Source organism: Phalaenopsis equestris, unplaced genomic scaffold, assembly GCF_001263595.1.
Source record: "Phalaenopsis equestris unplaced genomic scaffold, ASM126359v1 Scaffold000246, whole genome shotgun sequence".
Taxonomy (NCBI): Eukaryota; Viridiplantae; Streptophyta; class Magnoliopsida; order Asparagales; family Orchidaceae; genus Phalaenopsis; species Phalaenopsis equestris.
The window spans coordinates 566543-581598 of record NW_018164688.1 but is presented as its reverse complement, the minus strand read 5'-3'; the positions used below and the strand labels follow the sequence as shown (position 1 = coordinate 581598).

The following is a 15056-nucleotide window of genomic DNA, read 5'->3' as shown; positions in this document are numbered from 1 at the left end:
TATATATATATAGTGCCTGGAGGCTCATTTATATCAATATTTATTCATTCTTTTTACTCTCCTTTTTCACTCTTCTAAACAAAGCTTTGTCTAAATACTAATTCCTCAACCAATTCAATAGCATCCAAATCATATCATAAACATATAATATCAATCAATTTCACAAGTCCCCATCTTCATTCTCCTTCAATTGGTTTGTTAATATGGAGTAAAAATTCTACCCTTCAATTAGCCGTCATGCACATTATTAAAAGTTGACTTCTCTGTTTTCTTAAATAATGAGCCAAAGGTTGCAAAAAGTTATAATCTTATATTATTTTCCTCCTATATTAAAAATAACCTTTGTTTTGTGAGTCATTTGAAGCATTGGCTTTGAATTGACATTGATTGCATCATTGTGAGAGCATCATTATAAGAATGTTGATTTTGGTCCTATCATTGCATACAAAAGAAGTGTTTAAGTTGAATTAAAAATGCATATTTTTACAACAATTCAAATTCGACCATGGGTGAACATTGAATGAAAGGTTTGCATGAGATTGACTAGAGCCTAGTTGCAAAAACTTGACACACACCAAGTGCTATGAAGTACAAGCTGCTCACGCAAATATGTGTCATATCAGTAGTACCAAGTTTGAGTACGGTTGTCGATCCCGCGAATAACTAGAAGAACTCAATGAAGGAAAAGTTCTAGCCTACTACTATCAGTCCATGCCTCAAGAATTTGATTTGCAAGTTCAATTTATCGGAAAGTTATGAAAAACATGTCTATCCTAACAAACAAAAAGATTTTTTTATCAAATCAGGTGTTGAGAATTCTCTCTTTGATTGATCAAGTGGTGAATAGAACTAAGGATTAGATTAAAAAATAGTGTCAATTAGGAGAAAATTTCTTCCTTATCCCCTTCCAGTAGTCTAAAGAAGATTAGCAGACTTAAGTTTAGTTCCCTAAAAATCTTGATCTGCTCAATGGAAAATGACTCTTAGAAGATTGCATGAATCCATTGGCAATATCCATATTCCAATGAGTTCATTTTGTTAACTCTTTTTGTTCCATATAGAATCCTTCCAGATATCAATGTTCAAAAAAGGTTTTAACAATCAACTGGCTAAGTAGAAAGTAAATTAAGTTCTCAGGTTAACACAACACTTTTTAAATTCAAATCAAAGCCCAAAAAATCTCAAATCCTTTTTCTTATCCATTTATCTTCTTAATTAAAGAGAGAAACAAGAAGATTAATCACTATACATAATAAATGTCATCAAAGCAAACTTAGTTTTATACATAAACATCAAAATCAAAGTCTTTACAAAGAAGTTCTGAAGAAAATACAATGTAAGTACACTTTTCTCCTTTACAAATAAGTAGTTTGAGGATGTCATTAGCAATAAACAGTTAACTCTCTCAATCCTCCCAATCTCTCTCTTTTCCTATCTTCTAATCTCTTTGCAAAAGCTTTGGACTTCTTCTCCAATTCCTCTCTCAAAATGACAAAGAAAAATGATGTAAAAGCCCCCAAATGTTTGTATTCGTCCAATTTATATCTTCTCCATAGCGAACTAAAGTTTGAACTACACAAACTGTCAAAATTTGGGTACTGTCGTCAGGGCGCCCATATGTGGCAATGGGGCGCTACTATTTACCCTTCTACAGCGCTTAGGCATTAGTGTCGCGACACCTTGGCACTGCTCTTATGGCATCCTAGCACTCCATGTCCAACTTCAATTTTCCAAGCGCTCGAGAAATCTTCTCCGAAGTCTAGCGCTTAGACGCTGAAAGCTGGCGACCCAACACAACAAATCCAGTGCCCCGACGCTCCAATTCTAGCACCAGGATTTTGATTGCTTTGTATTTTGACTGCAAATGGACTGGTTCTAGCACCTAGGGGCCAAGTCCTAGCGCCTAGGCGCCAAAACACCATTTTGCTCCTTTTTCTTCATTTCAATTCATTTCGACTCCCGTTTGTTCCATTTCCTGTTATAGCTTGCAAAAACAACATAAAAACTTCCTCAAAGTGCATTATTATCATTTAAAATTCAAAAATACAAGTAACAATAAGTGTAAAATTATCAACATATCAGTTAACCATGTTGAACAGATTTGATAGAGATTTAGCATGGTCAAAGGGCTAGATTAGGGCTTGAATTTATGATCAATTCATGACCAGCCATGGGATATGTTGAAATTGATTCAAGTAATAATGAAATAAATATTTTTTTTGGTAGATGTTGTTTAGTCATGCTAGTCTCGCTGAATGGATATACTTCAAATTAAATGTTGTTTGACTAGATTGAATCTTAGTTGACTAGATTGAATCTTAGTGAATCCTATGGTAGGTTTGCTTTGAGTTGGACAACATAAATAAGTTAGATTATTCTGCTAAAAAAAAGTTATTGTGGTCAAAGTATAGAATTTCTAATTATAATTGTCATATATTTGATAATTATTTGTGCAATTTTTTATAATTATATATGTTACATAATAATCAATCTGATAAAATACATTATGCAACATCAAACTCCTCTCTGGAAGAAATTTTTTCGTAGACATTATGGGGGCTGAGATAGGTAATTATTTTTCTTTCTAAAATATTAATATATATTAGTTTAAAAAGTAAATAAAATGAATAATATTTATTTTAAAAACTTATTAAATAAATTTAATTTTCACCTATTAAATTCAAGGGATTTAAATACATATCATATTATTCATAAAAATTTAAGTATTTAATCTCTAATTTAATATTTTTTATATTACACATAAATTATTAGCATCACTTCAAAAATATTATTAATGCTAAATTCTTAAAATGAAATACAAATTTTTAGTTTCTTACATAATTATGTTATTAAAAGTTGTATATATATATGTGTGTGTGTCGCCTACTATGACTCTTTGGTTTGTAGAGTTTTTAAGACCTCCTGAGGTCACGGGTTCGATTCCGCCTATGTGTAAAATGAAATTTTTAGGCGAGGTTAATCAAGAGGCTGATCTAATAATCTCTGGCTAATCTTGTCAGTTGTATGTGTGTGTGTGTATAAATAAATAAAAAAAAATATATATATATATATATATATATATATGTGTGTTGTGTGTGTGTGTGTGCCGCGTGCCCAGATCGGTTGTTCGAACATCTGCTTGTCGGTTGTAAGTTTCATCTGGTCTGGGGTTTGATCCCCCCGAGTATAGGGCGTAGTACTCAAATTATATGCGCTAAGGAATGATCTGGGCTCGTATCATAGACTCCGACCATTCTTTAATATATATATACATTCATCTTTGTGGTATTTATCATTTTAAAAATTATAAAAAAATAGAAAATTACATTTTCATTTCCATAAATGATGATAACTCGCAAGCGAGTCAGGACATCTGATAACTCTAGCCACTAGTGGTGTGAGTCAAGTCTACTCGTGATCCCACCTAAGCTCAACTCGATATGTGCCTCGTGAGCGGTCCTCGATGAGCTAACAAGCCAAGTTCAAGTTTGTCCCAATTCGACTCTGTTAGCTCGTTAGCCTCTTAGTTTAAAAAAATAATAGCATAAAATAAATTAAAAATATATTAAATTTAAAGTATTTACTTTTAAAATATTAAAAATATTAAAAAAATAATATTTTGTATTATATTGATAGTTTTTTATTATTCTTCATAGATAAATTTAACCTTGAAGTCGAACTCGCCGAACTCGCCAGATTGAGCACGACTCGACTGGCTTACATCCCCGCAACAGCCATCCTTCCAGACCAGTCTTCTCCTCCCCTGTATTTCGACCTGAACTTCCTCGAACAAATTTCTGTTTTTAAGACATAAATTTGCAAATATTCTTCATCGATCTCCATTTACTAGCAGTAATTACCTCTTTTTTAACTTTCTACAACAATTTTCTGGTTTATATGACATTAATTTGCTCTTTTTTTGTTTCCATTTTATTGCAGGTTTGTAAAGTAGATGTAGTGCAGCTATCCAAGTTTCCAGATTTTCAATCCATAAGAAGTTACCATCAGCCTATGGCTTACCTTGCAGCATCGTTCGTTGCCCTACAACCTTCGTTCTCTCCTTTTCCTCGTTTCATTCCTTTCCGTGTAATCACTAAAACCGGTTATCCTGTTGCGACCTTTGAGCTTCTCAACCTGAACAGGACTTGCCAGGTGCGGCGTCCTCTTTTAACCAGTGCCGGCTCCCGGCCACCTCCATCACAACCTTCCTCTGAGGCCAACTTTTTCTCTGGTAAGCACATCTTCTCTATCATTCTTCTTTATAAGGCTCTCACATGCTCGAAAGCGTAGTAAATTGGTTGAGTGCTCACCAATTGGCTATGATTGTTAGGTTGATGGGAGTCCTTCTATTAATGTCTTGGCTTAATTTGGGCTTGCAATACTTTTATAATAAGTGTTATGAAAACAAATTTCATGGAGCTTGTGGCTTTCACAAATTTTTTATTGTTTTTTATCGTGATGAGCAAGGTTCTAAAGCATGTAATCTCTCATAATGACTCCAAATAATTGAGTTGATGATACAAAGTTTATTTGAATGGGGTAATAGTCAAGGCGTGGAACTAACATAGTTGAAGGATATTATTGAGATGCATTAAGGATGAAAACAATCTCAAATTGAAATTAAAGATAAGGGTTGGCTTCCTTATATACTTGTAATGACTTGGTTTAAACTTTTGGGTTCATAATCACTTATATATTGGGCTAAAATGTGATCCTTGATGTTCCTTCTTCCTAAGAATTGGGTTTATGTTTTCTCCTTAATGACTTTGATGCAAGATATATTGTTGAGATACATATAAGACTAAACTTATATCTCAAGTTGAAATTAAAAAAATAGGAGCATTTACATGCATACCACACAATTCTTGTGTATTTAAATATCTAACTCGTAAATTTTCATACTTACATTTATAACGGTCGTCACATAAAAAATATCACGATTGTGAACTTTTTAAAAGTGAAACATACATTATCATGCATAGCTTTACGATACCAAAGTGTTATAAGTGTAAATACCAATTTTTATGTGTTAGATATGTAAACACATAGGAATTGTGTGGTATTTATAAAAATTTCCTATTATATAAGACTAAGTATTTTCCTATTTCGGTTGGATTACATCAAGGACCGACTTTAAGCCCAAATCTTTTAGCTTTAGTTATGGATGCTCTTATTGTACATTTGCAAGAGGAGGTTCCTTGGTGTATGCTTTTCGCCGATGATACCCTTCTTGTGGATAAGACTAGAGAAAGAGTTTAGGAAAATCTTGAATTATGGAGGTTTACATTGGAGTTTAATGTCCTTCATTTGAGTGGATCTAAAACTGAATACATAGAATGTAGTTTTAGTAGTTGTAACTCTAGTGACAAAGTTGTAACTATGGTTGATCGAATCATTAAAAGGTGTGAACATTTTAGATATCTCGGGTCTATTTTTCAAAGTGACGGAGATATAGATGGGAATGTTATTAGTAGAATTCAAGTTGGTTGGTTGAAGTGGAGGAATGCATCGGGACTATTGTGTGATAGAAAAGTGCCGCTTCGATTGAAAGGAAAATTTTATAAGATGGCGACGAAACCTGCAATGCTCTAGTGTGTAGAATGTTGGCCTTAAAAAGAGAAAGCATAAAACAAAGTTATGTCTTGCTGAGATGAGAATGCTTAAGTGGATGAGTGGCTTGACACTTGGAGACAATGCGAAATGAATATATCCGTGATAGGGTTGGTGTAACTCCGGTGGCAGATAAGATTAGAGAGAGTCGTCTTAGATGATTTGGTCACATTAAACGTCGACCATCTGATGATCTTGGGAATATTAGGAGAGTAGATGCTTTAGATTAAACTTATGTTAAGAAAGACAGAGATAGACCTAAAAATACTTTGGAATATTATATAAAAATTGATCGTGAACTATTAAGATTAAATGAGAATATGACACTCAATAGGACGCAATAGATAGAAATGATTGATGTAACCGACCCCACTTATGGGGATAAAGTATTGTTGGTGTTTTTGTTTTTGTATATTAATTTTATTTTTTGTGATGACATGTGATTCAGTACAATGAAATTTGATTTAGGTGCTTCAAGGAAAGTCTAATATGGAAGCTATGCATTTATTGAAAGATTTGATGGAGAAGTACATAGAGAGTAAGGAGGAATATGATCTTTGTTAATTTAGAAAAGCTTATAATAAAGATCCAAGAAAATGACGGTGGAGAGTTAGAGGAAAGAAAGGGGTTTATGGAGTTGTTACTTGCGTTTGAACACAAGGAGGATTGGGCAAGTATTTTCTTATTTTATTGATTACATCACGGATCGGCTTTAAGCTCGTATCTTTTTTCTTTAGTGATGGATGTTCTTATAGGACATTGATAGGAGGATGTACCTTAGTTTAGGCTTTTCACTGATGATACATTTCTTGTGGATAAGATAAGAGAGAGAGAGTTCAAGAAAAAAAAACTTAAATTATGGAGGTCAACCTTAAAGTGAAAAGGCTTTCATTTGAGTATATCTAAAATTGAATACATGAAATATAATTTTAGTAGTAATAGATCTAATGGTGGGTTTGTTAATGGGTGATCAAGACATTAAAATGAGTGAATGTTTTAGATATCTCGTGTCTATTGCTTCAAGTGATGGTGATATAGATGGGGATGTTATTTGTAGAATTCAAGTTGGATGATTGAAGTGAAACAATGCATCAGACTTGCAATGTTTTATGGCGCAGAATGTTGGCCTGCAAAAGAAAAACAAAAAAATATGTTTAGTGTTGCTGAGATGAGAATGCTCTGGTTGGATGAGTGGCTTTACACTTAGAGAGAAAATGCAAAATAAATATATCCGTGAAAGAGTTTGAATACCTATAGTGGCAGAAAAGATTAGAGAGTGCCGCCTTAGACGATTTGGTCACATTAAGCTTTGACAATTTATTGAACCAGCCAGAAGAGTAGATTTTTAGATTTGGCTTATGTTAAGAAGGGTAGATATAGACATAAAAAGGCCTGTGTATGTTGTATAGAAAATGATCTTAATTTATTAGAATTAAATGAAAATATGACACTTAATAGGACACGATGGAGATGAAGGATTCATGTAGTCGACCCTACTCAGTGCGATAATATTATTATTTACATACGTGGCACACAACTCTTGTTTATTTATATACCGCACACCTGGACTTTTATATTTACACACATGGCACTCAAAATCTTTGTTGCAATGCTCTATGACGCAGAATGTTGGCCTTTTAAAGTGAAGCATAAAACAAATAAGTGTTGCTGAGATAAGAATGCTTAGGTGGATGAGTGGCTTTTCACTTAGAGACAAAAAACAAAATGAATATATCCGTGATAGGGTTGGTGTAGCTTCAGTGGTGGACAAAATTAGGGAGAGCTGGCTGAGATGGTTTGATCACATTAAATATCGACTATCTGATGACTCAGTTATGAGAGTAGATGTTTTAGATTCGACTTGTGTTAAGAAAGACAGAGGTATACCTAGAAAGACTTGGACATATTGTATATAAAATGATCTTAATTTATTAGAATTAAATGAAAATGACACTCAATAGGACGCAATGGAGAAAAATGATTCTTATAGCTGACCCCACTTATTGGGATAAAGGTTTGTTGTACTCAAAATCTTTAATGTCACATCAAAAATGACACTATTAACCCTTCTTAAAAGTGAAGTACACTTTTTCATGCATAAGTTTAAAGCGCTAAAAATATATAAATACATTCGAATTGTGTGCTAGATATGTAAATTTTTATTTTTATTTACATTCAATGCATCACTCTAGTTTATAAAATCTCCTACGCTCTAAATATCATGCTTCAATTTGGTATCAAGTACATCAGTTTTATCTTTATGTCAGTTGGAAGTGGAACTCAATATCAAGATAATTTAATGGATCATCAAAGGAATAATATTTTGACCATTTTACTTAATCAATTTGATAAATAATTAAATAATCAAAATTAAATATGTGTGGATATTAATCTAGTTAATGAGAGAACTGAAAATTTTAAAACCAATCAAGTTTTTGCACATAAATTTGAAGTCTAATCATTATGTTGAACCATTTACTCAAATGTTAACATAAGAAGGAGACTAGAATAACTTTGGGAAAAATGAGCAATTTAGGTATTATAGGTTGTTTGATAGTAAAGTTTATAGAAATCATTGATGTTAAAACATTGACATAAATAATTAATATAACCAAAAAGGTTTAAATTAAAGTGTCTATTTTAATGATTAATTAGATCCTGTAGCATATTGTATTATGGATTTGAATAATTTTGAATGACGATGTGAATGATGATTTGGTAGATTTGGGAGTTTGATTTGTTAGATGAGAATGATGATGTCCATGAGTTTAATAAAGTTTTGTTTGATTGAAAAAGGATTGTAAATGCTTAAATATATTTCAAGCATGAAGAAGACGTTGCAATCTTATCATTAATAGTGAAAATTACATGAATATCATGTCAAAATCTGTTATAGACTGTTGTGTCTAAAACTTTGCAACTATATGAAGTTGACAAAATTGTTGTTTTTGCTCCCAAAGGTATTTATTTTTTAGTCAATGAGTTTCTTATATTAATAGAACTTGGGGCAATGTGTTGCTTATGGATATTGCTCACGTTATTTTAGTTAATTGGTTTTATGATTTAGATGTGATTAATTTTGGAATTTGTAATACTTACATGTTCAAGCCTAATGGGATAGTATTTCTAAAACATACAAAATCTGAAGGTGAATTTTAGTCTACAAAAGAATGCAATGCTCTCAATGAAAGGGAAAATATTACACATTATGAGTTCATATGCATTTGAAAATTGGAGAGATAAGAATATGTGATGTATGCTTTGGTGGAATGATGTGCTTGAGATTTAGACTCTGATTGATGATGCTCACTTACGGACATGCAACATGTATTGGCTTAAATTTGCTATCATCATTAGCCAATTTGCCTCAAGATATGATGAATCAAGCTAAGCATGTTGAGCATAAAAAAACTAATTTATAATTTGCTTGAGAAAAGATTTATTAAAATAAGTATGAATTTATATGTTGTTCTAGTTTTATTGACATCTAAAGTAAGATGGTAGTTAGCATATGTGTAGATAGTAAAACAATCAACAAATTTATCATTATCTATCTTGGTTGGATGATATGCTTTATATGCTATTAAAAAGTTAAGTTGTTATCATACTTAAGAATAAGTGAAGACGATATTTTAAAATAGCTTTTAAGATAAAATATAATTATATGAATGGCTAGTGATTCCCTTTTAGTTAAAATAAAGTATCTACTATTTTTATAAATAAGGAATCTTATCTTACGATCTTTTATCGATAAATCTCTCGCTTACTTTGATGATATTATGTTTTATGGCAAGGATTAGATGATCATTGAGCACATTTTAGAGTAGGTTTTTTTTTTTATATAAGTTGATAAATTAATATGAATCTGAAGAAATGTTATTTTGTAGCATCGTCTGCCATCCTTCAGGATTTATATATGTATGATGATGAATGTTTTTTTTCATTCTAATAATGTTAAGGCAATTCATAGTGGACTAACACCTTTTGATATCATAAAATTTGAAATTTTCATAGAATGAATATTGTTTATAGATGATTTAGTGAGGGGTAGTATTGTCATGGCTCCAATTTCCAAATATCGCTAATTTCCAAATATCTTTGTGAATGAAGAGTTTAAATGGATTGATTCTGTTGACCCCTTCTTTTAGGTCATGGAGAGGGTTACAAATACACCTACACTTAAAATGGTTGATTTTAATATTAAGCATATAAGGATTCTTTCAGCACGTCTAGTGTAGGTATTGAAGTTTATTTTAATCAGAGTATCTCGTTAACTTTTTTAGAGAAATTCAATGAAATTAATTAGTAACATCCAACTTATGATTATGAAAATGTTTTGTAGGCTTTCCATTTCGAGAGATATTAGTTATTGCCTAAAGAGTTTATACTTTATTCTGTTGTTTATATAAAAAGTTAGACAAATACATGATAAATGGGTTGAGTATATATAGAAGATGCTTTTGTCCCTATCCATTGTGCTAGAGTTGAGAATAAATCTATTGATTTAAATTCAATGCAGTTTGGGTGATTATTTTTAATCAAATTAAAAAAAATATTAGTTATGCTTAGAGATTATTTTTTATTTAATAGTATTCATCTTTACATTTTTTATTTATCTTTGTTGAATCTTTTAAATTTAAAATTACATGGTGGATTTGTTGGATATTTTGAGTGGGATAAGACTATAACAGTGATTGAAGATAGGCATTAAGTGCAATAATTTTTCAGTACAGGACTTGTCAAACTACCAAAGTGATACAAGTCAAGGTTTTATGCTCCTTTGCTTGTTTTATATTAGCCTTAGGAGGATGTTAGCAAGAATTTGTTGTAGGATTATAAATAACTCTTAAAAAATATGACTTTTCTTTTGTGTTGCCATTGCTATTTCTCTAAAAATAGGGAAAGATAACTTTAACTCGTGCAATTTTGTTAATAATAGTTCTAAGAATGAGCCATTTGATTTTTTTATAGGATTTCAAACTAGAAAGCTTATAACTCGTGTAGAGCTTCTTATAGAGTATTGGCTTAGTGCATTTGTATAATCATTTACACGTCATTTGAATGATTTATATGAAAAAAATTTACAAAACAAAAGGCTTCTGATTATCGCAATTATAAGTCTTTTGCTTTTGTGAACAAGCCATATATCGAATTCAAATCTGATGATAAAGTCATTGTGCATTTAAATTGGGAAGGCATTCTTCAAAAAAATTTAAGAAATTAAATGCAGGAAAGATGGGGTTATTGAAAATTTAACAATTATTAAAATTATTTACTATAAATTAAATTGCTCAAGAAAGTATGACATTAATGCAATCCTTTGTGTTATCATTTTTTTATGAACTTCTTGTTAAGTATTACATTCGTCTCTTTTTTCATCTCCGTTTGTGCATTTAAATTGGGAAGGCATTCTTCAACAAATTTTAATAAATTAAATGAAGGAAAGATGGGGTTTTTAAAAATTTTCAGTGGATTAAAATTTTCAAGAAATTCTGGCATTAATGCAATCCTTTATGTTATAGGTTAGACCTTATTTTATGAACTTATTGTTAAGCCTTAGATTCGTCTCTTTTTTCATCTTCTTTGAACTGTGGTCAACATTTTGCCAAACAAATTTACATAGTTTATTTTGTATATCATTTTAGGTGATGAAACTTTTTCCCTTATGAATTTTGATTTCATAAATAACTTGTGCACTATCATGACAGACTTGTTTATGATAGTCTGTCATGATGTCTCATGATTGCTTTTCAGGTAAAAATGATTTCTCGTGATAAAAAATAACAAATACTAAATTCATTAAAGATAAATTTTTCCGAACAACTTTATTTTATTTTGTTTTGTTATTTTAATTTCAATTATTTCTAAGGATGTCTATAATGTAGCTTATGAGAATGGCATATGCTCTTTATATATTGCTTCTAGTCTTAATATTATCTTCTATGATTCGATTTAAATCTAATTTCACGGGATATGTCGTTGGGCGTTCATGCGCCAGAAGCAATTGCAAATCACTGGATATGTCTATTGGGGATTCAACTAATGATTTTGTTGATTGGGAACAAGATATGTATTATTTATTTATAGTATTGGAAATTAGGCTCTACAGCTGATGTGGCTTATATGCTCACAGCTTTACTAAAGGCAGTTCTCTATTTAGTGTGAGATTTATTGAAAGTTTTGTCATACCTATGTTGTTCCTATCTTGCATTAGATAAAAAGGGATGGATGTATTTGGATTTTCCTTTAGAACTCAGCAAGCATGATCATGCCAACTTTTTAGTGATTATGGGATTAGAATTGAACCAATTTAGAGGTAGCTGACTAGGTATTTTGATGATTATAAATAGATGAAAAACTTGAATCGTGTGCTATTTATTCTTTTCGTCAAAATATGACACTCAATTGGACACGATGGAGAAAAATGATTCACGTAGCCGACCCCACTTAGTGGCATAAAGGCATGTTGTTGTGTGGTGGTAGTTGTTGGATGTGAAATTCTTTATGGTACAATGCAAGTGAGAGAGAGAACTTTGGTGAAATGATTTCTTCTTGTGCTACTACGGTGCATGAATTTTCTTTACTTTGGTGATCGCTTTTCCTAATATATGGACTTGTTCTTTCTATTTATTTTTTTACTGATGCTTCAATTTTCTTGATTTTGATCTTTTTTTTTCTTTGCAAAAGATAGTTGAATTGCAGGAAAAAATACTCAATTGCTCTTTTTTTTCTTTTTGTTGGCTGAATTAGATATAAGTGATTCATAATTCCAATTAATTTTAATAATTATAAATATATTCAAGATAAAATGGATTATTGGTTTTTAAGAAAGATCAAAGAAATGAAAACTAATTTAAATAAAAAGTTATACTTCAAATAATTTATTTCATAAATGTATATCTTAGTTTGTGTTATATTTATAGAAATAAATATTCAGAGTTTAGGTTGACGTTGAGGGTGAGATCGAGGAATAACATTTGCATATCTTTTTTGAGTACTTGTATTTCTAAATTTTAATAATATTTTTTGTTTCTTCTAACTAATAGTATGTTTAAATAATATTAGGACTTATTAAATTGATTGAGACTATAAATTTATTTATGATTCATATATTAGATTGAATGATTGATCAAATTAGAATGAATTTCATATGTTCTTAACACTTTGAAATTATATAGTTTAGATATTTATTATTATATAAATATTAAATGATATGAATATGGAAATGAATTAAATTATATAGAATGTTTGTATGTGCATGTTAACTAATGGAGTTTACCCCCTTGTAGACTAAATAAGGATGTTAAAGTATTCGTGCTCGTAAACTTAAAAAAATTATTGATATTGAAGTATTTTAAATGGTACATTTTTTACGGTGCTTTTGTGATGAATATAAATAATAGAATATTTTTAAGATATTGTACAATATGATAGACTGATTAGAACTTCTTGACTGGTCATTTTTTAATATATAAACTGTCAAATGATTTTATATTGATTCAGTAAACTTGATAAGCATGTGTATCATTTTATTTATTTGTTCTATTATTGTAACGAGAGATCTGAGTATTCACTGAATTGTTAATACTCCATTTTGAAAATTAAAAAGGAAATATTTATAAAATATGTGAACAAAGTGAAGAAACGAGATAAATTTAATTATATATTCATAACTATTGTAAACATACGAGATAAATTTAATTATATATTCATAACTATTGTAACATTAAATTAATTTAACTTTCAATTTTTAGTGGCTCTTTCAATTAATTAGATGATTCTATCATTAGTTAGTGATAGTGTTAGAACTTAAAAATTTCATATCTCCGTCTAATTGTTTGTTCCCGTCTTAAAACATTCTATAAGCCCCCAGCTCGGGTTACAAATCTATCATTGCTATATCTTAAGCAACTTTTTCAAAAACCTGCTTTTCCTTGTACTATTGGCAAATAAGGCACATTGCAGTCTTGATTTCGTTGACTTAAAATACCAGTCGCAATATATTTTAAAGAAATCAAACTACATAGAAAGAATAGCATGATTAATACAAAGTCAGTGCTATAATTTCTAATGCTCATCAAAAGAATATATCAAAATTACTGCAATAAGTATAAATCTATTGAATTGAAAAAGAAAAAAACAACGGTGCTGACAAATATATGTTTAATTCCACCAAAACTTTTATATTAACACTTATAACACTCAAATCGTAATATCACATAAAAAAAACACCACTATTTCTTACTTAAAAGCAAAATACACATTGTTATACATAGTTTTATGGCACCAAAATGTCATGAATATGCATATATGTAAATAAATAAGAATTGTGTAGTATTTATGCAAATTTGCCTAAAATTATAACTGATGCTCTTTATTTTTACTTTTGGATAGGCCTGCGGTCTATGTTTGCAAGAGCGGAGGATGGCTTGAGGATATTCTTCGCTGTTCTGTTCTGGATGTCTCTTTTCTTCTGGGGAAGTGCATGGGAAGGTGGGGATGATGGTAGAAAGAGAGGACTGCGTAAGAGAAGGTGATTCCTGCAAGTCTGGAAGAACTATAGATTTCGAAGCCAAGATGAACAATCATGTCTCTTGATTATAGTTCTGTTGATTAATGATTTCTGGATGTATTAAATGCAGAAAGTTTATCTGCGATAACTGCATGCAAAGCACCCGAAATATTGTTATTTATAATATCCAACACCTGGGTGATATTTTTGAACTACTGAACTGATGTATTTACGCGTGCCATGATCAAATTATTGAGAATTTGATATAAATGAAAATTTTGAGTTTGGTTTTTATCATGAATTTTGATATTTGAATGGGAATTTGAAAATTGGATGAAAGAGAGTGGTAGATTTGCAAATAGCAATATTTTGGGTGTTATGTATGCAATTGGCCCAATTTATTTAAATTGCACTGCTGGTTTAGTTATAGAGTGATGTTTGTAAGATTGCTGGTGGAAGTTGGTTTTCTGCTTTTGAATTGTTGTTATTCCTTGGACAAGTAGTAGTTTTACAGTTTTGTTGTGATTATGGGAAAAGAAAAGAGAGAAGATTTACATACATGCCACTCATTTTTTATGTATTTATATACCTGACACATAACTTTAATTTTGAATATAGGGAGATTTATATACATACAACACAATTATTATGAATTTGCGCAACATGCAACCTTTGAAATTTACATTTATAACACATTGGTGTCATAAACTGAGGGTCTGTTTGGGATAGGTTCTGCGTTTCAGGATAAGCTACTTATCCCCTGTGCCCGCATTTAGTGTAAAAATCCAAACGGAGTTTCAGATAAGCTGACGAAACGCGCGAATCAAACAATACGGTGACATTTTTAAAATACCGCCTGCACTTATAAACTGCCTCAAACGCCTGAAGCATAAAAAATGCATTTGACTTTTAGAAACTTAGCAGTTGTACTTTT

At 30.8% G+C, this 15056-nt stretch overlaps 1 protein-coding gene across 1 annotated transcript in view; it reads left to right on the top strand.

Annotated features, from left to right (window-relative positions):
* The window catches only part of LOC110024103, an 18494-nt gene extending 4141 nt beyond the window's left edge, over positions 1-14353 (top strand). The window contains exons 2-5 of the mRNA XM_020723862.1: positions 3675-3765; positions 3940-4031; positions 4143-4231; positions 14005-14353. Of these exons, the coding sequence (XP_020579521.1) occupies positions 3675-3765; positions 3940-4031; positions 4143-4231; positions 14005-14147 (415 nt within the window). The 3' untranslated portion in view covers positions 14148-14353. The remainder of the gene's footprint in view (positions 1-3674; positions 3766-3939; positions 4032-4142; positions 4232-14004) is intronic.
* Positions 14354-15056: the final 703 nt, after the last annotated feature.